We start from the raw sequence: 22,021 nt of genomic DNA, 5'->3' as shown, positions 1-22,021 counted from the left end.
GGACATATACACGAAGTATATTTTTTTAGGTACATGTGGTTGGGAAGGGCAGTAGGGAAGGTTCTTTGAAGCCAGCAGATTCCTTAACACCGTCCGGTCCTCTTCCTGCTTTCACGAAGATTCTGCAGGACGAATGTTGCAGGATTGGGGACACTCTCCGGCTTTCTTGCCAAGGTATATCTTCCGCAATTCCTTTCACTTTTATTTCTTTCTTCTTTTCTATCGATCTTATCCAGTTTTGACGATTATTTCATACTCAAATTATTACATTTCATTTTTCCATTTTCTGCTAGTTTTTAAGGATCGTAAAATACACACATACTCGTACATCTATATGAACCTTTCCTTTTCTTATTCGATATTAAACAAACGATGCGATTAATCGTTGAAGCGATTCAATTTATTACGATGTAACAGTTCAAGTACCACCATGGCCGAAAGCAATTACGTGGTACAACAAAGAAGGACGCATCGAGCCGAGCGAGAAGTATCACGTGATGGAAGATGGCCTTGGTGGATACTTTATAGAGGTAAGCCCTGTGGAAGCCATGGACGAGGGTGAGTGGAAGTGCGTCGCCACGAGCGCTGAAGATATGAAACAGTTTACTACTTGCTACGTTGCAATGTCCAGTAAGTGGAAAACTAACACTTTCTTCACTCGATGCGTTTAAGTTAATTTAATTAAAATTTGCTAATTTTCTTCTTACGACTAAAAATTTCATTAGAAATAAAATTATAAATAAAACTACTTGAATTTTCACTATTAGACAATTTTGACAATCAATTAATTCAATCGTGTTATTGGATTGGCAACTAAGTGATTGATGGATTTTGTCAATACCATCTAATGACAAAATCCGCAATCACTTAGTTGCCAGCCCAATATAGCAAAATAAGAAAATGAAGATTTCTGAAACTTTTTAAATCTTTAAATTATTCAAAGGTAGATTCGTTGTTAATTGATATTTAAATGGCATTGGAGATTTATTGTCAGATCGTGTGATTAAGTTTTTATTCGTCAAGTTCCAAAGAACTACAGGAAACCCCGCTTCATGGAAAGCTTGAAAGCTGTCCTCACAGAAGAAGGTCTGGTGTCCTTTGAGTGCAAAGTTGTAGGATTCCCCACGCCATTGCTGAGGTGGTTCAAAGACGGCCAGGAACTAAAACCAGGAGATGTTTATCAGTTAACCGGGACCAACTCCTTAGGTATCGATCGTACAATCTGAACATCGAAATACGTCTTTCGATTATTTGATTTTTTTTATCGACATATAATCGTTTCTTTAATGCTCGTAATATTCGATTTTGTATCAGGATCCTATTGTTGCATCGCAAGAAATTGTATGGGAGAAGCAAAAAGTACAGCCGAATTAACGATCGAAGATATACAAAACCAATTAAACGAAGAAGAACGTCTGCAACTTTTAAGCACAAATCAACCGCCCATTTTCATCAAAGGTCTTAGAAGTTGCGAAGCGAGAATTAACGAAGATTTCCGATTTACGGTGCAAGGTAATTGCATGCAAAACTTAATTTATTATCTTAATCTTCGACTTGGAAGATACTATTACGAATGAACCACGATTACATCGTTATTACAATTTTTTTAAAAGCATCAAGGTAATTGCCAAAAATCATTCTGCCGTCAATTCTATATTGTTGGGGTTATTAGATGTATGGACAGAGGAACGAGTGGATAAATTGTAAAGTAGGAAATATATTTTAATACAGAAGTGTAACTACAAGTAGGAATATAATTTGAGCTGGTTCCGATCCGCTATAACTGAAAACCCCGAAGCCATCGTCGCCTGTTTACTGTCTATGGTCTGCCTTCGTCCCAGTCTATTGTCTATACGCTGTCGATGGTTTCGGTGCCTGAGAAAACTAAAAAGACCAGATGTAGAGTTTTCTTAGAAGTGGTGACCACTTCAACATATATGACTTTCCAAATTTCTTACACGTTTCAATACTTGCATAATCAGAGCTGTGAAAAGCAAGATTGTCATCGATAACAAATTTCACGTTACGAGTAAAAGCATTATTAAACCTACATCAGCATATTAGGTTGTCCGGAAAGTGTCTTTCTTTCGCAAACGTGTATTTTACAACAATGCATCTTCACACAAACGTGAGAGCAAGTCTGTGAAATGTCGCAGTGTTTATCTCAACAGAACAAAATGGATTGTAATTCGACAAAATAATATAAAAGAAAAAACTATTATTTCCTCATAAAACGAAAGAAACTTTTCGGACAACCTAATACGTGATATTTATATCAGAAACTAAACTTCTTAAAATTATGAGAAAAATATCTTCCTATGCTAATATCATATTGTCGTAAATTCCGTGTGACTTTCAACCTTTTAAACGTTTCGCTACACGATCATAGATAAAAGACGGGACTGTCATCGATAGAGAATTTCAAGTTACAAATAACATTGGTCTGTGTAAATTTCGCAGTCAGTATTTCGCCCGAGCCAAGCCTAGCTTGGTACAGGGACGACCAGCCAGTGGAAGAGAACGAGAAGTACCAGATTGCCAAGGAAAATCTTGGCACTTGCCACCTCGACGTACAAAAGCTCGAGTTTCTCGATCAAGTGAGTAGCAACTGTTTAGAAAAATAAGAAGAAGAAAATTTGCAACGTTAACATACTAAATGGATAAATAATAATCGTTTCCGATTTAGGCCGAATGGAAGTGTGTAGCTTCCAACGATCACGGTCAAAGCGTCACTTCCTGTTTTCTCAAATTAATCATTCCCAAGCACTACAAGAAACCCAAGTTTCTTGAGAGTTTGCGCGCCATATTATCGGAAGAAGGCGCGGTAAATTTAGAGTGCAAAGTGATCGGTGTGCCTCAGCCGATTCTGAAATGGTACAAGGATGGCGTCGAGTTAAAGCCAGGAGATATTCACAGGATCATTTCTGGACAAGATGGCACCTGTTGTTTGGGCACTTACACCTGCGAAGCGACAAACTGCATGGGAACTGTCAGCAGTTCAGCGTCCCTTCTTGGCTTCGAAGGTATCCTAATTATTGTAATTAAGATCATTTATCGGATGAGATAAAATTTGTACACGTAACCGTTTCGTAAATTGAGACGTGTAAATGGTATAATTTGTACGTTGGTCTGTCGAGGTACAACAGATGCTTTAAAGAAATTTATTTTAAAGAAATTTACCGTGTACGACAAATTTCTGTTATTAATAGAAAGAGCGAAAATCATATCATATTCATAACAGTTTATAAAATTGTAGGATCTAAACGAAGAATAAAATGTTTTTGCATCGACACGCAGTTAGGCAACGTTATAAATAATTTTAGAGTATTTTTAGCGAAAGTAAATTTTTTATGACTATCAAAAATTCACTAAATATGTTGCAAATCCAGCAAATATATGTTTCATAGATAAACTCCCGGTTCAAAAAGAAGCGAAAGAACCGCTGTCACCAAACGGTCACGAACTCGCTAGAAACTTGTCACTTTCAACGATTCACGAAGAAAGAACGTCCCAGTTATACGATACGCCACAAACCGATCATTCCGTCACGTTAGACGATCGAGGAGAAGTATCCTTCAGTTTCGATGGCAAAGAGGTTTCCGTTAGCTTATACGAAACACCTGATCTCACTGAGGAAGAAGCTCTTCAGATCGTTGAGATGTACGCTGATCAATTATCTGAACACGTAACAGGTAAACTTCTATGCTGTGTAAAGTTTAATCTTCAAATATTTTGTTACTACCGTAATATAACGAAAGATATGGAACGCACCTAGAGGAAAAGAGTAGACTTTTATTTATTATGAATATAATTATGCGTATTGCTTCATTTGTATGTTATTATTTTATGATTGTTTTATTATACGATGCCTGGCGACTCTGTTTTATTTTTCTATTTCTTTTCCCTTTTTATCTTCCGAAGTGCAAACTGTAATTCGCCTAAACAAATATCGCAAACCAAGGAGCGCAGAAAATTTCGCAAAATTCGTTACAGAAACTTTGTCTATCGGAATTAAATGAAATAAAGTGAATATCATGCTTGTTGTATTATTATATCCAATTATGTTAGACATTAAACTTAAACAATTAGCAAACCAAATATAGCCAAATGCCTATTTAACGTTTTTTAAATTCTCACGAAAACCGATAAGAAAGCTAACAATAAACTAATGACGAAAGAGGCTAACAAGAACTAACGATAAAAGACCAGCAAAATGAAATCTTCGAAACTAACAAAATTATAATCTTCAAGACTTTATTCCCTATATTTTGTAGAGCACAACGTGATCGAACTGCCGCCAATGCGATTCGTTAAGGAGTCTTCGAATTCCGGAAACCTCTTAATGGAAGCAGTGGTAATCGACGTGTCTCCGGATTATTTCGTCAGCGCGGAAGACGGCGACGACCTTCGTACAGAAGCCGACTTCGAGGACGTGTCCATCATGGACGACGTAACCCGTGTCTTCTCGTCCCCGGATCAAGACTCTCGCAGTTCTTTAAAACGATCTGCCAGGTATAGCCTGGAAGAAGATGACAAACCACCGACGAGACCTCCGAGAAAAAAATCGAGCTCCTCGTCCAAAAGCGAAAAGAGCGAGAAGAGCCACAAAATGGAATCAGAAAGCTTTCACAGCGCCCAAAAAGACGAACCATTTTCACCAGTGTCTCCAATGTCACCGGTTTCCTCGTTGAAACAAGACGACAGCGACACTTTCGCCGATGCGCTGTCTTCAGCGAGACTTTCCATCTCAGAGAATCAAGTTCAAAGATTATACGAAGACGGACGAGAAAGGAAACGCAGTCTGAGTGCAGAGAAGACAGCTGGCTCGAGCATAGACGATGGAATAGGCGGAGATTCTTCCTTCGATTCCGTCACTGGTGCTCCAAAGAAGAAGAAACACCGAAAGAAGAAGCATAAAAGAGAGAAAGGTAGCTCGGAAGAGTCGTCCATTGGCAGCGAAATCGATGGAAAACGAAGAAAAAGTGGGTCAGCAGGCGCCAATACCGAAATGCTTCAACGTATAGAGTCTATAAACAAGACCGAAGAACCCTACGTAGAAGACGTGGCTGATAAATCTAGCGAGAAGAAACAGACGACCAGTGAATCTGACAAGTCATTATCGAAAAGTAACAAGGAAAGATTGTTGGACAATATGAGGAGGCTCAAGGAACCTGTTTTTATTGTTAGAGATACTTTAGTGAGCATCGACAATCTGGAAACTAAATTGAACGCTGGTAGCGAAGAAGAGTGTAAGATGATCGTGACGAAGAACGTTATCAAACCTATTCAAAACTTATGCGAAGAAGTGTCTTCTATAGAGTCAAAAGCATTGAAGAACGCGGGTGATAGGTCTTTGAATCAAACCATTCGAATTTCCTTATTGGAAGCTATCGGTGGTCCGACAGAAGAGCTTCTTCGTGGAATGGAATTAATAGAACGTCAGGAAAGCGTGAAAAATCGTAAGATGGATTTAATTGCGATTTTGGAAAGCCTGACAGACCCGGTGGATGAGATTCTTATGGGAATCACGAAGCTCGAACATGAACTAACTGGACGAGCAAAGGGCGAGAGACCGATTGCTTTAATCAGGATGATTTCTGCAGTTTCTAAGCTCGATGAGAATGTCAGGAATGTTTTAACTGTGGATAAACGAGCCACAAGATTGGCAGCAAGCATAGAGGATATTCTCAATACTTTAGATTTCTTTTTGAACGACGTTTCTGTGGATCCAACTAAGGGAACGATAGAAACTGTGGATACGGTGGTGGTTGAATCCCTTTCGAAGTCTATAGAAGACATGGCGCGAGTTCTCAGTCGTTTCTCCACCATCGAAGCAAAAGCGGACGGTGCTTCTAAAATTGCGGAAGAACTTATTCCTCCAACGCGCGAATTAAAAGCAAAATTAGATACGTTAAAGTCTGCCTTGGAGACTTACGAAACGAGAGGCATCTTATCCGAGCATCGAACGAAATTGATCGAGTCTCTTCAAGAATCCGCTGAACAAACAATCGTTGAAATTCAAAGAGTAAAAGACAAGAAGCCAATGGAAGATCAGAAAAGGATAGTCGAAGAGCCTAAGCAAGATATTCTAAAGGAAGTGAGATTGAGTCTTCAGGAAACGTTGAAAACGTACGAAAACATCGCTGATACTCTGGATCCTCGACTCTGCTCCATTTTCGACCGAGTTGACGAGATGTACAGAAGACTGAGGACACCACAAAGACGAGAAATTGGCCTGGAATCTCTAACAAATCTGGAAGGTCCTTTGTATTCTCTTCAGTGCGCTCTAACTTCACTTTCCACCGCAGAGAATTCTGAAACGATATCTAAACTCTTGGAACCCGTCATTTCTCAGTTGAAGTCAACCATAATTAATTTGAACGAGAATTCTTTGCAACCTATATTGGAAATGGTTAATAATATCGAACGAATTATTTGTAAAACGGACAGCGAATTGGAAGAAAGTACATCTTCGAAATCGATACAGGAACAGCCTCACAATTTGACAGATAGAGTCCTGGATCCTTTAATAGATGTTCAAGCAGCTTTAAGCACTGCTCTACAGAATATAGAAGACGTCGAATCTGTTACAAATGGAGCAGCTAGTTCTCAAAAATTATTAGCTTCTTCCGAAATAGCTGCTTGTCTCGTGGAGCTCAGACAATATATATCTGACGCAGTTCATACAGCGATGACCTTGAGAGAAGATGAAACGATAAATAGCTTGATAGATCTGAAGGAACCATTGCTGGACCTTCAAACGGCTCTTGTTTCCAAAGGAAGGACTTTCCAGGAGCTTCCAGTGATTCGTAAAATATCGATTCCAGTAGAAAAACTGAAGATCGTTGTATCGAAAGCATTAAAACACTCCATATCACAAGAAGATATCAGTTCGATAAAAGATCTTTGGAAAATGATAGAAGAGGTCGAAACTCAATTACCAAAGACAATATCTCAGTTAGTGGAAGCTGAAGAAGCGACAAAACATATTTTGGACAATTTGAACGTCGATCAGAATCTCAGTAATGTTCACTTTGCTTTGTCTTCGGCGTTAGAAAGACAAGAAAAGAGCTATCCTAATTATACCTCGTGTCTAACAATATCTGTAGAAGATCTAAGACAGAATATTGGATCTTCAGCAGTAGCGATTGCTAATTTAAAGAATCCAGTAGACGAACAGATTGTAGAACAGGTTTCTTTACTAAAAGAATGTCTGTTGAGTCTGCAGAGATCTTTATTGACCCAAGAACATGAACCTGAAGAGGAGCAAATTTTAAAAGATTTAATAAGTCCAATCGAGAAATTGAAGAGACTGGTTCAAACTATGGTAAACACCGACGCAACGACAGACGCAATTCTTCCAGTTTTGGAATTACTCGAAGAAATAGAGAAAGACACGCCATTAATTGCAAGGGAGGCATCAAAGAAGAAAGCTAAAAGAGAAGCAGAAAAATTAATTCCGAAAAAGGAAGAACCAAAGAAACAGAAAGTTCAGTCGTTTGCTTTAGCAGATAGGATCTCTCGATCCTTATATCCTATGAAACATTGGTTATCAAATACATCTGAAGAAAGCACGAAGGACGAAGAAGAATCTGCTTTAAGTTCAACCGTCGACGAACTGAAGAAAGACGTAAACAGAATTGCTATTGAAACATCGTATTCTGAACCTCCAAGTGACGAAAATTTGATAGAGGCTTTGGTAGATCTTCGTGAACCTTTAACAAGGTTACGAAATGCTATATCGATGTACCATGAACCGACAGATTTGACAACTTTGGAGGAATTGGGCAGACCAATGAAGTATCTCCTGCAGACTATCATGGACATTCTTAAAGACCACGCTGGAGAAGAAACACTTCGACCTATAGTGGATATCGTGGAAGAAATTGAAAATCAGATACCTATTTCTATCAAAGAGACTCTTTACAGGAAAGAATTGAAAGAAATGGTACAATCAATGGCTCAAGAGAAGATGGCGGAAGCAACGACGTCTCAAGAAACCATTCAAGAAGAGTCCATTCCTCAGGAGACTATTCTTCCAGAAAAAGAAGAAATCACAGCGCATGTCTCTCAGGAAACTATTCCCGAAACAACTCTAATGGAAAGCACTACGATATTGCTTGAAACACAGTTTACTGAATCGATAGCTGAACAGACTGCGGTCGAAGAAAGTTCTCAAAGAACAGAACAGTTAATTACAACGATAGAAGAATTACCAAAGGAAAAGAAAGATATGAAGAAATCGAAGAAAGAAGAAGAAGCAAAGAGCTTGGTTGTTTCTTTGTCTAAAACGCTAGAGAGTGTTCAGATAGATATAACAGGGATTTTGGAAGATTTTGAAGAACCTACAGCTGGAACTACCATTGTTCCAGTTTCTATATTAGCTAATTCTGTGGAAGAACTTATGAAGACGATTTCTGAGATGAGAGTGATAACTGGAACCTATGGAACATCGGTTAATTCTTACGAAGAAATAGTTAGTCAGACTGTATCTGTGCTAAAGAACCTTCACCAACCTTTGAACAATCTTCAGAAAGTTCTCCAGCAGTCACACCAACATGGTGCTCAAGAACTATTAATCTTGAACCATTTAATTCATCCTTTGAACGTGATCGAATCTGAAGTGATCAATAGTGCAATCAAGAAGCTTGATCAAAATTCTGATCTGAAGAAAAATTGTGAACCTATTTTGAATCTTCTTAGAGATATCAAGGATACGGTACCAATCGTTGTGAAAGATATTCATTCTAGGCAAGAGCTTCTTGGATCTCTTCGTGAGATTTCGAAACCTTTGGAAAATATCGAGGAACAAATGAAAATTCTTGAAGCTCAAACTGATGTTACTCTGGAGACAGATGTAGCCAGAATTCTGGTGAAGCCTTTGGATTATTTATTAAACACAGTAAACGTGACTTCGCAAGAGCTTGAACTCTTAGATCAGCGAAGAGAAATAATTGTTGAATTTCGAACTCTTGTTGAACCTTTAGTGGAATTTTTGAGCAGTCTTTCGGTCGTTCAAAGTAGCAGAAAAAGTTTAGTTCCAGAATCAGCTTTGTTAGACGAAAGACGAAGCGTTATTTCAAAGGCAGTCGAAGGTTTACAAAGACAAGCTTCAACCATTTTAGAAAGAATTTCTAATTTAGAAGGAGCCACACTTTTTGAAGGTGCATTGAGTTCACTGAAAAATGCTACTATCTCTGTTCAACAACAAATTGGTGGAACTGATTATTCAAGAAGATCTAGCAACGAATTTACTCTTCAATATAATCTGTCAAGTTCGTTTAATCATTTGAAGAATACAATTGCAGTTTTGGATAAGAATGTGGATAAATCTGTTCATCAAGTGATTTCGAAGTCGCTGGAAGCTTTAGAGAAGCAAATTACGTTATCAGAAACACATTTCATGCAAACGTTCACTGAGCAAGCGGTAGATGAAGAAGCTATCGTTGAAGGATTTTTGTATCCGACTAATCAACTTAAGTCAGCTTTGAATGTATTAAAGGAAAAAATTAGTCAAAAATCGATATCCTCTGTTTCCGTTCAGACTGTGACTCTTCTTCAGGCTCTGGCTAATTCTACGACAGAATTGGCTTCCTCTTTGTCTCTTCATCGGGTTAGGTTGATAAGAGAACGAGCTTCTGAAGGTTCCTCGCTTGTCGAAACCTTGTCTGCCATGGTGGATGTTTTGGAGAGTGTGAACGATTCTATAAGAGAAATCGAAATGGTGGCGAATGTAGGGAAAATTATGACAGAAGAGAAAGAAGAGAATATTTCGCCTGATGTCCCTATTACTATTACACAGATTGAAACTATTGTGGATGAGATTATTGAAGTTTCAAGGGAAGAAGTGGAAAGTGTGTTAACTATTCAAAAAATACCACCTGAAGAAGAACGATTGAAAATAGAGGAAATAAAATCTGAAGAGAAAATTCAGGAGGTTCGAGAACAGAAAACAGGAACAATTAAAAGTCCGGAACCAATGAAAGAAGAAAAGATCGATACCTTCGAAGCAATGAAAGAGGAAACAACAAAAGCGCGCGAAACAACTGAAGAGGGAAAGATCAAAGTCCTCCAAGTAATGGCAAAAGAAAAAGTTGGAACCGTTGAAGAACTGACAGAAGCAAAAGTCGATCTTCTTGAGAGGGCAACAGAACAGAAAGCTAAAGCTCTTGAGATAACTGACGAAGGAGAAATTAAAGACCTCCAAGTAATGGGAAAAGAAACAGTTGAAACTCTTCAAGGAGTGACAGAAGGAAAAGTCGAAATTCTTGAGGAGATAGCAGAGGAGAAAGCGAAAGCTCTTGAGGTAACTGAAAAAGAAGAAATCAAAGTTCTCCAAGTAATGGGAAAAGAAACAGTTGAAACTCTTCAAGGAGTGACAGAAGGAAAAGTCGAACTTCTTGAGGGGACAGCAGAGGAGAAAGCGAAAGCTCTTGAGGTAACTGAAAAAGAAGAAATCAAAGTTCTTCAAGTAATGGGAAAAGAAAAAGTTGAAACCCTTGAAGGAGTGACAGAAGGAAAAGTCGAATTTCTTGAAGGGACAACAGAAGAGAAAGCTAAAGCTGTTGAGGTAACTGTCGAAGGAGAAATCAAAGTTCTCCAAGTAATGGGAAAAGAAAGAATTGAAACCCTTGAAGGAGTGACAGAAGGAAAAGTCGAACTTCTTGAGGGGACAACAGAGGAGAAAGCGAAAGCACTTGAAGTAACTGAAGAAGAAGAAATCAAAGTTCTCCAAGTAATGGGAAAAGAAAAAGTTGAAACTCTTGAAGGAGTGACAGAAGGAAAAGTCGAACTTCTTGAGGGGACAACAGAGGAGAAAGCGAAAGCTCTTGAAGTGACTGAAGAGGAAAAGGTCAAAGTACTCCAAGTAATGGGAAAAGAAAAAATTGAAATCCTTGAGGGAGTGACAGATGGAACAGTCGAACATCTTGAATGGACAACAGAAGAGAAAGCTAAAGCTCTTGAAATAACTGAAGAGGAAAAGATCAAAGTCCAAGTAATGGGAAAAGAAAAAATTGAAACCCTTGAAGAAGCGACAGATGGAAAAGTCGAACTTCTTGAGGGGACAACAGAAGAGAAAGCGAAAGCTCCTGAGATAACTGAAGAAGGAGAAATCAAAGTTCTCCAAGTAATGGGAAAAGAAAAAATTGAAGCCCTTGAGGGAGTAACAGATGAAAAAGTCGAACTTCTTGAGGGGACAACAGAGGAGAAAGCGAAAGCTCTTGAAGTGACTGAAGAGGAAAAGGTCAAAGTACTCCAAGTAATGGGAAAAGGAAAAATTGAAATCCTTGAGGGAGTGACAGATGGAACAGTCGAACATCTTGAGTGGACAACAGAAGAGAAAGCTAAAGCTCTTGAAATAACTGAAGAGGAAAAGATCAAAGTCCAAGTAATGGGAAAAGAAAAAATTGAAACCCTTGAAGGAGCGACAGATGGAAAAGTCGAACTTCTTGAGGGGACAACAGAAGAGAAAGCGAAAGCTCTTGAGATAACTGAAGAAGGAGAAATCAAAGTTCTCCATGTAATGGGAAAAGAAAAAATTGAAGCCCTTGAGGGAGTAACAGATGAAAAAGTCGAACTTCTTGAGGGGACAACAGAAGAGATAGCTAAAGCTCTTGAAGTAACTGAAGAAGAAGAAATCAAAGTTCTCCAAGTAATGGGAAAAGAAAAAGTTGAAACCCTTGAAGGAGTGACAGATGGAAAAGTCGAACTTCTTGAGGGGACAACAGAGGAGAAAGCGAAAGCTCTTGAAGTAACTGAAGAGGAAAAGGTCAAAGTACTCCAAGTAATGGGAAAAGAAAAAATTGAAACCCTTGAAGGAGTGACAGATGGAAAAGTCGAACTTCTTGAGGGGACAACAGAGGAGAAAGCGAAAGCTCTTGAAGTAACTGAAGAGGAAAAGATAAAAGTACAAGTAATGGGAAAAGAAAAAGTTGAAGTCCTTGAAGGGGTGACAGAAGGAAAAGTCGAACTTCTTGGAGAGACAACAGAGGAGAAAGCTAAAGCTCGTGAAGTAACTGAAGGGGAAAAGACCAAAGTTCCCCAAGTAATAGGAAAAGAAAAAATTGTAACCCTTGAGGAAGTGACAGATGGAAAAGTCGAACTTCTTGAGGGGACAATAGAAGAAAAAGCTAAAGCTCGTGAAGTAACTGAAGAGGAAAAGATCAAAGTCCAAGTAATGGGAAAAGAAAAAGTTGAAATCCTTGAAGGGGTGACAGAAGGAAAAGTCGAACTTCTTGGAGAGACTACAGAGGAGAAAGCTAAAGCTCTTGAAATAACTGAAGAGGAAAAGATCAAAGTACAAGTAATGGGAAAAGAAAAAGTTGAAACCCTTGAAGGAGTGACAGAAGGAAACGTCGAACTTCTTGAGGGGGCAACAGAAGAAAAAGCTAAAGCTCTTGAGGTAACTGAAGAAGGAGAAATCAAAGTTCTCCAAGTAATGGGGAAAGAAAAAGTGGAGACCTTTGAAGGGGTGACAGAAGAAAAGGTCAAACTTCTTGAGGGGATAACAGAGGAGAAAGCGAAAGCACTTGAAGTAACTGAAGAAGAAGAAATCAAAGTTCTCCAAGTAATGGGAAAAGAAAAAGTTGAAACTCTTGAAGGAGTGACAGAAGGAAAAGTCGAACTTCTTGAGGGGACAACAGAGGAGAAAGCGAAAGCTCTTGAAGTAACTGAAGAGGAAAAGGTCAAAGTACTCCAAGTAATGGGGAAAGAAAAAGTGGAGACCTTTGAAGGGGTGACAGAAGAAAAGGTCAAACTTCTTGAGGGGTCAACAGAAGAGAAAGCTCAAGCTCTTGAAGTAGCTGAAGAAGAAATAGTCAGCACTCTCCAAATAATGGGAACCGAAACACTTCAATCTCCTGAATTGGTAGAAGAAGAGGTTGAAGTTCTGAAAGAAATAAAAGAAGAAGCAGTTATGGCTCTTGAGGCAGCAGCTGTATCGTCTGAATTAGTACAAGAGAGTAAAGTTGAAAGTGTTAAAGTAATGAAAGTAGGAAAAGTCGAATCGATTGTAGGAATTGAGGAAGAGAAAGCTGGTGATCTTGAAATAACGAAAGGAGGAGAATCAGTAGCAATACACAAATCAACAGAAGAATTGTCGAAAGCAGGAGAAAGGGTTGAAGTGTTATCCGAAGAGACAAAAGAAGGTGCTGATCAAATATTATTTGATATAACAGAGAAACTATCGATAAAAGAGGAAAAGGTCGAAACTGTGCCTCAGATGACGGAAGAAATGCCAAAGACTGTGGTAAAAGTAGAAGCTCCGCTTGACGAAACCGAAAAGTTGATAGAAGAAGAAAAAGTAGAAATTTTAACAGGTGAAGTAGCACTGCCGGTTAAAACTGTGGACGAAAAAACAACATCGTCTGAAGAAGTGGCTGTAACAGAAAAATTAAAAGAAGTATCTGGTGTTGAAGAATCTGTGGAAGAAATAGTCGCACAAACGATAGAACCAGAACAAAAAAAAAGAAGGACTGAAACAGCAGTCGAAAGAATGGGGGAAGGAAAAATTGAAAAAGAAGAAGTGCTAAGTCAAGAAATAAAAATAGAAGAATCTAAAGAATCGGAAGAATTAAAACAAAAGCATGATGTTAAAGAGCAAGTGTTTGAAAAAGTAGAGGAAACACTAAAAACAGAAAGAGTGGTGGAAGAATCACCAGAGAAAACAAAAGAAGAAACAAGAGAATCAGCATTTAGAGAATCAAACGAAGCAGTAAGACAAAGAGAAAAAATGGAAGCTTTAGAACAAATAGAAGACTTAGCAAAAGCAGAAGAAAAGGCAGAGGATAAAAGAGAACAGGCAAAAATCAATCTGATACAAAAGACAGGCTCGTTGATCAATGCTCTACAACAACCTTTCAAAGAACTAACCAGTCTCGTATCTGTAGCTCTAGACGAACCTCTTTCCTCAAGATCGGAAGAGGAGAAACGAAGAATTCGAGAATTAACAGCCCTCATACAGATCCTTTACGACTTAAAAGCAACCAGCACATCAATTCAAAACACATTATCTTCCTCTTCAATCTCAGAACTTAAAACGCAATTTGTTCGTCTGTTGGAATCTTTAATAAACGTAGATCAAGCCACAGAAAAGATTCTTTGTTTGACTCAAAAAGAGTTAGCACCAGCACTGAAAGAAAACGTAATGGTATCCTTGCAAATACTTTCAGAACCTCTAAAATCTCTTCAACGTGAACTCTCTTCTATCCAAGGAGCAACTTCTCAGCTTCCTATAGATTCTATTGCACTGCGTGGAAACGCACAAAATGTAAACGAAGCGATTTCTGAACTCGTAAAGGTCATTCAACAGACTGCTGAAACGAAGAGTATGAAAGTGGTCGAAGAAATCAAAGTGATGGCGAAAACGAAAGAAGAAATCGAGGATATCGAGGAAACCACAGCGAAACCTCTTCAAGAACTGATAGAAGTCCTCATGGTCTCTCAAGAACAAGTGAAACCAGAGGATGCTTCGCCACTTGGTTCTGCTCCGCCTTCGATAGAATCAGCTGAATTAATCAAACTGCGAAAATTAGAAGCAGATATCGCGAAGAAGATAGTCAGTCCAATACAAAATCTTCGTGAAGCTATTGCAAAGATCGAGGAAGAGAAATTGAAAGAAACTGAACAATTAGATTTGCCTACGAAGACAGCTGCAATTATCTTGAGTACTATTATTTATCCTTTGGAAAAATTGAAACAATCTTTGGATATTTCTTCTCAGAAACAAACTGTAGAACATGAAGAAATTACGGAAGAAACACAATCAAACGTTCTGCAATCGCTACCAGTAGCCAATATCCTAGAAGAACTGGAGAGATCCATCGCCACAATTCAAGAAGAAATGATCCTCGAAGCGAATGAAGAAATGAACAAATCAGAGGATAAGGCGTTAATTGTAAAAGAAATAGACAAATCGCTAAAAAATCTCAAATTTTCAATCGGTGCGGTACAAAAAATAGTAACTTTTGAAAGTGCAGGAACATTTTCCAATATAGAAGAGACACCGGAAGTCGAAACATTCATTGAATCGGTAAATAAATTAGGAGAAAAATGTACAGCGATTGTCAGTTCTCCTCCAGTAAAGATAGAATCTCTAGAAAAAATTCGAAAAGAAGAATTGGAACAAGTTTTAGAAATGATGAGTCAGCCTATTCAACTTTTGCGTGAAACACAATCTGAGATTGAAGAACAGAAGACCGATGAGGTACGAGCTTTAGATGAAACAAGCAAAAACGTAGTAGAAGTTTTGAAACCTCTGGTGCACCCTTTAGAAGAATTGGAACAATTATTATGCACAGCAATTCAACAAATTCGTCCATCGAAAGATGAAAAGACTGAAGAGATAAAGAGTACTACTTTACCTACGGAGCAATTGAAGGTTAGTCCTGTATTGGAAGAACTGCAGAAATCAATTGTTATGATAGAAGAACAGATAGCTGTACAACCGAAAAAACTTGATGTGTCCAGTACAAAAGTGGAAGCTTCTGTTGCTGAATTGATAGAAAGTCCATTAAAAACTCTTAAATCTGCTGTGACAGCCATTCAAAATCTCGAGGCGGAAGAAACGAAAGAATTAACCAGTGAAGAGAAAACAACAGCCCTGATAACGCTTGCCAAGTGTGTGGAAAAGATAGCAAATGTGTCTTCGGCAATTTCTAGTCAACAGAAAGTTGAAATTAGTATTTTGCAACAGCCACAAGTTGCTAAAATAGATATACAAGAGTTTGGACAGCAAGCTCTCGATAATATAGCAAGTCCAATTCAAATTTTACGTGAGACCATTTCCAAACTTGACGCACAACAGACGCAAGAGACTGAAACTTTAATTATGCCAGAAACGAAAGAAATCGCTGGTGTTTTACATATCTTGGTCGAACCTTTGGAACAATTAGAAAAATCTTTGTCAGTGGCTGTTCAAGAGACGAGCATCGTTAAAGAAGAATCTGCATCAGACTTGGAGCATGTCCAATCCTCTATGAAGTTGAATGTCGGGCCTGTTTTAGAGCAGTTAGAAAAATCTATTGCTGTAATTCAAGAACAAGTTTCTTTGGAACCTACTAAGGAAGAATCGAAAGATAAATTGGTGGGTTCTGTCGCGAAGACTATAGAAGAACCTTTGGAACAATTGAAATCTTCAGTAGCAGCTATTAAGGAGGTAATATTGGAGACTGAACAAACGGGTGATTTATCAGACGTAGACAAAACTTCAATTCTAAAATCGTTCGCACAATCTGTGGAAGAAATCGGTGAAAAGTGTTTAGCAGTAATTTCCCAGCAACAGATTGGCATACAACTAGTCCCCAAAAAAATAAAAGAATCTCAAGCGGAAATACTAGACATGGCTGTCAGTCCTCTTCAGCTATTTAGGGAAACTATTATCAAAATCGAAGAAGAAAAATTGCAACAGGTGGAAGCTCTCGATTCTTCCAAAATAGCTGCATCAGAAAGTGCTTTGAAGATCCTGGTAGAACCACTACAAAGATTAGAAACTTCGCTATCTTCCACTGTTCAACAGGCAATCTCGATGGAACTCAACGAAATTGAGGAAATATCTCAAGCAGCTCCACCTTTGCAAAAACTAGATATTCAACCTATAGTGGAAGAACTTCAGAAATGCGTAGCATCGGTACAAGAACAAGTAAAATTGCAAACAGTGGCACAGCACTCCATTGAGGAGGCTTCTATCGTGCAAGCCACAGAAAAGTCGCTGGAAGACTTGAATTCTTCTCTTGCGATCATTCAGAGTGTGGTATCCACTGTACCAGACGTAGAAGAAACACTGTCGGAGACAGAGAAGGTGACAGCGCTGCAACACTTCGCCAAATCGGTGCAAGAACTAGAGGAATGCTTGGCCATGGTCAGTCAGCATCAAGTGGACGCGAAGGAGACAGTGATGGAGTCGATGGAAGCTGAAAAACTGGAGACACGAGTTCTCGAGACGATTATCGTGCCGATTCACACGCTGCGCGAGACTATTATGAAGATACAGGAAGAGAGCACTGAAGAAATTGGCACGTTAGAATTGCAAAAAGGGAATGTGAAAACGTTGATTCCTTTGATGCATCCTCTACAACAGTTAGAAAGATCTTTGGTGAACGTGGTTCAACAAGCAAGTGACCAGAAACTTGAATCCGTGGAACAAATTCAAAAAGAAACTCCACAGGCTATTGTCCTTCGACCAATTTTGCATGAATTAAAAGAAAGTATTGTTAATATTCAAGAACAGTTAGCTACGAGCCTTGAAGAATCTTCAAAATTAGAGTCTGCGAAGGATATAAATAAAGCACTTGAAGAACTAGAAACAGCTACTGTTGCTGTTCAACAAGTAATCACGCTTTCTTCGGAAGGGACTGAAGAAATAAAAACTCAGAAGAAATCTGCCTTGGAAGCTTTTGCTAAATCGATAGAACAGTTAGAAGAAAGATGTTCAGCAGTGATAAGTCAGAAGAAAGTGGAAAAGAAGTTGGAAGAAGCTAAGGAGCAACAAGCAAAGATGGTGGATGTTGAAATTCTTCAGAAGATAAGTAATACGGTTCATGTTCTACGCGAGTCGCTTTCTCACATTGAAGAAGAGAAAATGCAGCAGGTAGAAGAATTGAAAATACCTAAAGAGAAAACTAATGTGAAATTAAATGTTCTTATAGAACCATTGAATATATTGGATCAAGCTTTACAGACTGCGTTGCTAGAAGGTAAAGTGCTAGAAGAAGAGACTACGGAGGAGTTGAAGAAGAGTGAAATTCCTGTTGATAAATTGAATTTGCAACCAGTATTGGAAGAATTACAGAAATCTATAATTACTATTCAACAGCAAACGAGTGAAACCGCGACAATTTCAGGAGAAGTTAGTGAAGTTAGCATGATGCTAGCAGCAGAGAAGTCTTTAGAACAAATGAAATTATCTGTGGCAGCTGTTCAAGAAATAACAATTTCTCAGCAAGATGAAACAAAAGAATTGAAGACAGGTGAAGAAAAGTCTCGATTAGAAGCTTTTGCACGATCGATAGAAGAAACTGGAGAAAAACTGTTAGCTGCAGTCAAACAACACGAGGTGAAGAAATCTAAAGAAGTTCCGGCGAAGAACAAAGTGGTCGAAGATTTTGTAAAAACTGTCATTGAACCTATTAACGAGCTACAAACTACAATTTTGAATATAGACAAAGAAAGTGAATTATTGGGGAAGAAGAAAGAACAAGAAGTTGTACTCTTCTTGAGCATGGTGCAACCATTGCACAAACTCGAAGAATCGTTCTTGTTAGCCATGCAGCAAGAAGCAGTAACAAAATACGAAACTGTCAAAGAAATTTCACAAGCAATTCCAGCATTACAAGAATTACCAGTTAAATTGACATTAGAAGAACTTAACAAAAACGTGGCAGAAATTCAGAAGCAACTGGTTTTTGCCAAGGAATCTTTAAAATCAGCAGGAGACGCTGAAGACTTTGCTGTAATAAAAAATCTAGAAAGATCATTAAGTGATTTAAGAACGTCTGTAGCTGTGGTGCAACAATTGACAACGATAGAAAAACCTGGCGAACACATTCTAGATGTCGAAAACGTGTCTGCGTTGCAAGCATTTGGAAAAGCTGTGGAAGAGTTCAGAAAACAATGTTCTGTGGCTATCTCGAAACCAAAAGTGATTGCTACAATTATAGGAACGATTCAATTAGAGACACCACAGAAACTTGAAGCTCAAGTTTCAGAAACAGTTACTGTTCCAGCCAAGTTATTACAAGAATCCATTTCGACTATAGCAGAGATTAAGCTTCAAGAAGCTGAAATATTGGAAACATCGGACACGAAGAAATCTATGACCATATTAACCGAACTTATCCCACCGTTGCAACGATTAGAACAATGTTTCGTTGCTGCAATTCAAGGAGAACATGTGATAGAGCACGATGCGAAGAGTTTAGAAACTGATAAAGTATCATTTGAAAAGACAACTTTAAAACCAATACTCGAAGAGTTCCAGAAATCAATCGCAGTGATTGAAGAGCATATGATGGTAGAAGAGGGCATGCGAAGTATGCCAGAGGCTAAAAATGCTTCTCAATTGAAAACAATGGCACAGACGTTGACAGACTTAAAAACTTCTGTGGCTGCTATTCAACAAGCCGTTGAATTTGCACCAGAATTTTCAAAAGAATTCTCCAAAACTGAAAGTGTCGCGGCATTTGAAACATTTGCAAAGACTCTTCACGATTTAGTAGAACGTGCGGCTACTATCGATCAACAACAGATAATTATCGAACCAGCAGCAGATACTATATCAGAAGAAGCCTCATCTTTGAAGACTTGGGCGGATGTTGTTGAAGAAACAAATGTACAAGTTACAGAACAGATGATTGTGGATCAAGGTACCGTAGAATCGCCTTCAGAAATGGCTCTTTCAATTTCTGAAGAAGAAACACAAACTTTGAAGAGTTTGGCTAAACCGCTCAGTGAATTGAAAGAGTGTCTGGCGATAATTGTCGAAGAAAGAAAATCAATGGACGCGAATGAGATTGCTTTGATATTATCCGAAAAAGAAGATATTTCTTTATTGAAAGCTATGGCACAGCCTTTATTAGAACTAAAGAACGTAGCTGTGTCTGTTATTAACGAACAAACAGCCATTGAATCTACGAAAGAGAAATCTTTTGATAGTGGGGGAAAGCCAGAAACCACACTAAATCCATTAATTGAACCTTTAGAAGAACTTTGCAATTCGATTGCATTAATCGAAGATCGTATGTTGGTTGAATCTGTGGAAGATCGACCAGTTGATGAGGTGTCCTTGTTATCTGCTTTAGCTGAGCCCTTGATAACTCTGCACCGAAGCATTTCTGTACTTGAAGAACGAGTGATGTCTCCTGAAGTGGAACCAATGCCAGAAGAATCGAGTCATTGGATCACAGAATGTTTGGCAGTTCCTTTGCAAGAAATAGAAAGATCTATTGCTGAGATTCGAGAGTGCGTTGTGGTGGAACCTGAGCCTGGACTTGCCGAAGAGATGTCGAGGATTGATACACCAGATTGGTCTGTCGTTGAGAAATTGGTGCAACCGGTGGAAGTTATAAAATCGACAATCATTGAAATGGAAGAAAATATTATTAAAAATATGAAAGCAGAGGAGGAAAGTGAATACGAGGTAGTGAAGACATTGGTGCAACCATTAGCTGACGTGCAAGAAAGCTTCCTAGTGCTGAAAAATAAGACTGATATGAGTATAGAGGAGGAAGAAGCTAGTATCGATGCTATTGTGGATTCGTTATCTAATCTTGAGAAGAGTATATCGTTTATCGAAGAACAAGCTGCTGAAAAATTACAGTTAGCCTCAAATATAACAGAAACTATAATTGGATACTTGGCTGAACCTCTGTTGCAACTGAAAGAGAAGATTATGACAGTGGAAGAATCTTCGACTGTATATCTTGAAAACTTGGAGAAACCATTGAAAGGATTACAAGCTGCTTTGGAAGCTGTCCTGTCTGATCAACGTGAGGAAGTGCAAAAGCAGAAGAAAGAGAGTGCTATTTCTATGGAAGAAGCTACGAGAATATCGACGAAGTTGATTCACTCTATTAAAGAAGTAAACGATTCTATTGAATCGATTGATAATAAGATAGAAAGTTACAAAGGTTTGCTAGGTCTAGAGATTCAGATTGAGAAGGAAGCTTTGAATATGTTGGCTAAGCCACTTGAACAACTAAAGCAGGGAATTCAAAGTGTTTTAGATAAACAAGAGATTGGAGAAGGGACGATGGAATCATTGAAAATGCTTCGAAAGGCAATTGCGATTGTTAGAGAGCAATCTGCTGATAAACCTATAGCTGAACCATCACATTTGGAGATAACAGAAATTTATGGTGTGTTAAAAACCTTGAACATAAGTTTGTATGAGCTGGAAGATTCTACCAAGAAGGTTGAAGCATTGTGGAAGGATAGTTTAAGCGGAGAAGGGCTTGTGGAACTTGAAACGCCTATTTTGAATTTGATGAATGATATAAACTTGCTTCGAGATAAATTGCTGGATGTACAGATAGTGTGGGAGAAGGATAAAGAGAAAAAGAAAAGTAAGAAGAAAGAGAAAGAAGAAGTAGAAGAAGAAATGAAAATAGTGGACAAGGACGAGGATGAACATAAGAAGGAAGAGGAAGTTGACAAACAGAAACAGAAGGAGGAAGAAAAGAAGCGAGAGGAAGAACAACAGTTGAGAGAAGAGGAAGAAAAGAAGAAAAAGGAAGAAATAGAGAAACTGAAGCAGGAGGAAGAGGAATATAAAAAGAAAGAAAAGGCTGAAAAACTAAAGCAAGAGGAAGAGCGTAAAAAGCAAGAAGAGGTTGAAAAACTAAAGCAAGAGGAAGAGCGTAAGAAGAAAGAAGAGGCAGAGAAATTACAGCAAGAAGAGGAACGTAAAAAGAAAGAAGAAACTGAGAAACTAAAACAAGAGGAAGAACGTAAAAAGAAAGAAGAGGCTGAAAAACTAAAACAAGAGGAAGAGCGTAAAAAGAAAGAAGAGGCTGAGAAACTAAAACAAGAAGAGGAACGTAAAAAAAAAGAAGAAACTGAGAAACTAAAACAAGAGGAAGAACGTAAAAAGAAAGAAGAAGCTGAGAAACTAAAGCAAGAAGAGGAACGCAAAAAGAAAGAAGAAACTGAGAAACTAAAACAAGAAGAGGAACGTAAAAGGAAAGAAGAGGCTGAAAAACTAAAGCAAGAGGAAGAGCGTAAAAAGAAAGAAGAGGCTGAGAAACTAAAACAAGAAGAGGAACGTAAAAAAAAAGAAGAAACTGAGAAACTAAAACAAGAGGAAGAGCGTAAAAAGAAAGAAGAGGCTGAAAAACTAAAGCAAGAAGAGGAACGTAAAAGGAAAGAAGAGGCTGAAAAACTAAAGCAAGAGGAAGAGCGTAAAAAGAAAGAAGAGGCTGAAAAACTAAAACAAGAGGAAGAGCGNTAAAAAGAAAGAAGAGGCTGAAAAACTAAAACAAGAGGAAGAACGTAAAAAGAAAGAAGAGGCTGAAAAATTAAAGCAAGA

The 22,021-nt window shown here is 38.4% G+C and overlaps 1 protein-coding gene across 2 annotated transcripts in view; it reads left to right on the top strand.

Moving 5' to 3' along the window:
• LOC122569051 (titin homolog) overlaps positions 1 to 22,021 on the top strand; it is a 74,535-nt gene that overhangs the window by 15,754 nt on the left and 36,760 nt on the right. The window contains exons 6-13 of one of the 2 annotated variants that reach the window (XM_043729514.1): positions 30 to 174; positions 418 to 630; positions 1,024 to 1,206; positions 1,315 to 1,512; positions 2,461 to 2,597; positions 2,687 to 3,023; positions 3,408 to 3,692; positions 4,275 to 21,505. In XM_043729514.1, coding sequence (XP_043585449.1) covers positions 30 to 174; positions 418 to 630; positions 1,024 to 1,206; positions 1,315 to 1,512; positions 2,461 to 2,597; positions 2,687 to 3,023; positions 3,408 to 3,692; positions 4,275 to 21,505 — 18,729 coding nt within the window. Of the gene's footprint in view, positions 1 to 29; positions 175 to 417; positions 631 to 1,023; positions 1,207 to 1,314; positions 1,513 to 2,460; positions 2,598 to 2,686; positions 3,024 to 3,407; positions 3,693 to 4,274; positions 21,650 to 22,021 lie in introns of both variants that reach the window. The other variant, XM_043729513.1, reaches the window with a different exon arrangement.

Source organism: Bombus pyrosoma, linkage group LG7 (genome assembly GCF_014825855.1).
Source record: "Bombus pyrosoma isolate SC7728 linkage group LG7, ASM1482585v1, whole genome shotgun sequence".
Classification (NCBI taxonomy): Eukaryota; Metazoa; Arthropoda; class Insecta; order Hymenoptera; family Apidae; genus Bombus; species Bombus pyrosoma.
Note: the sequence above shows the minus strand (reverse complement) of the source record. Positions and strands in the feature narration are given on the sequence as shown.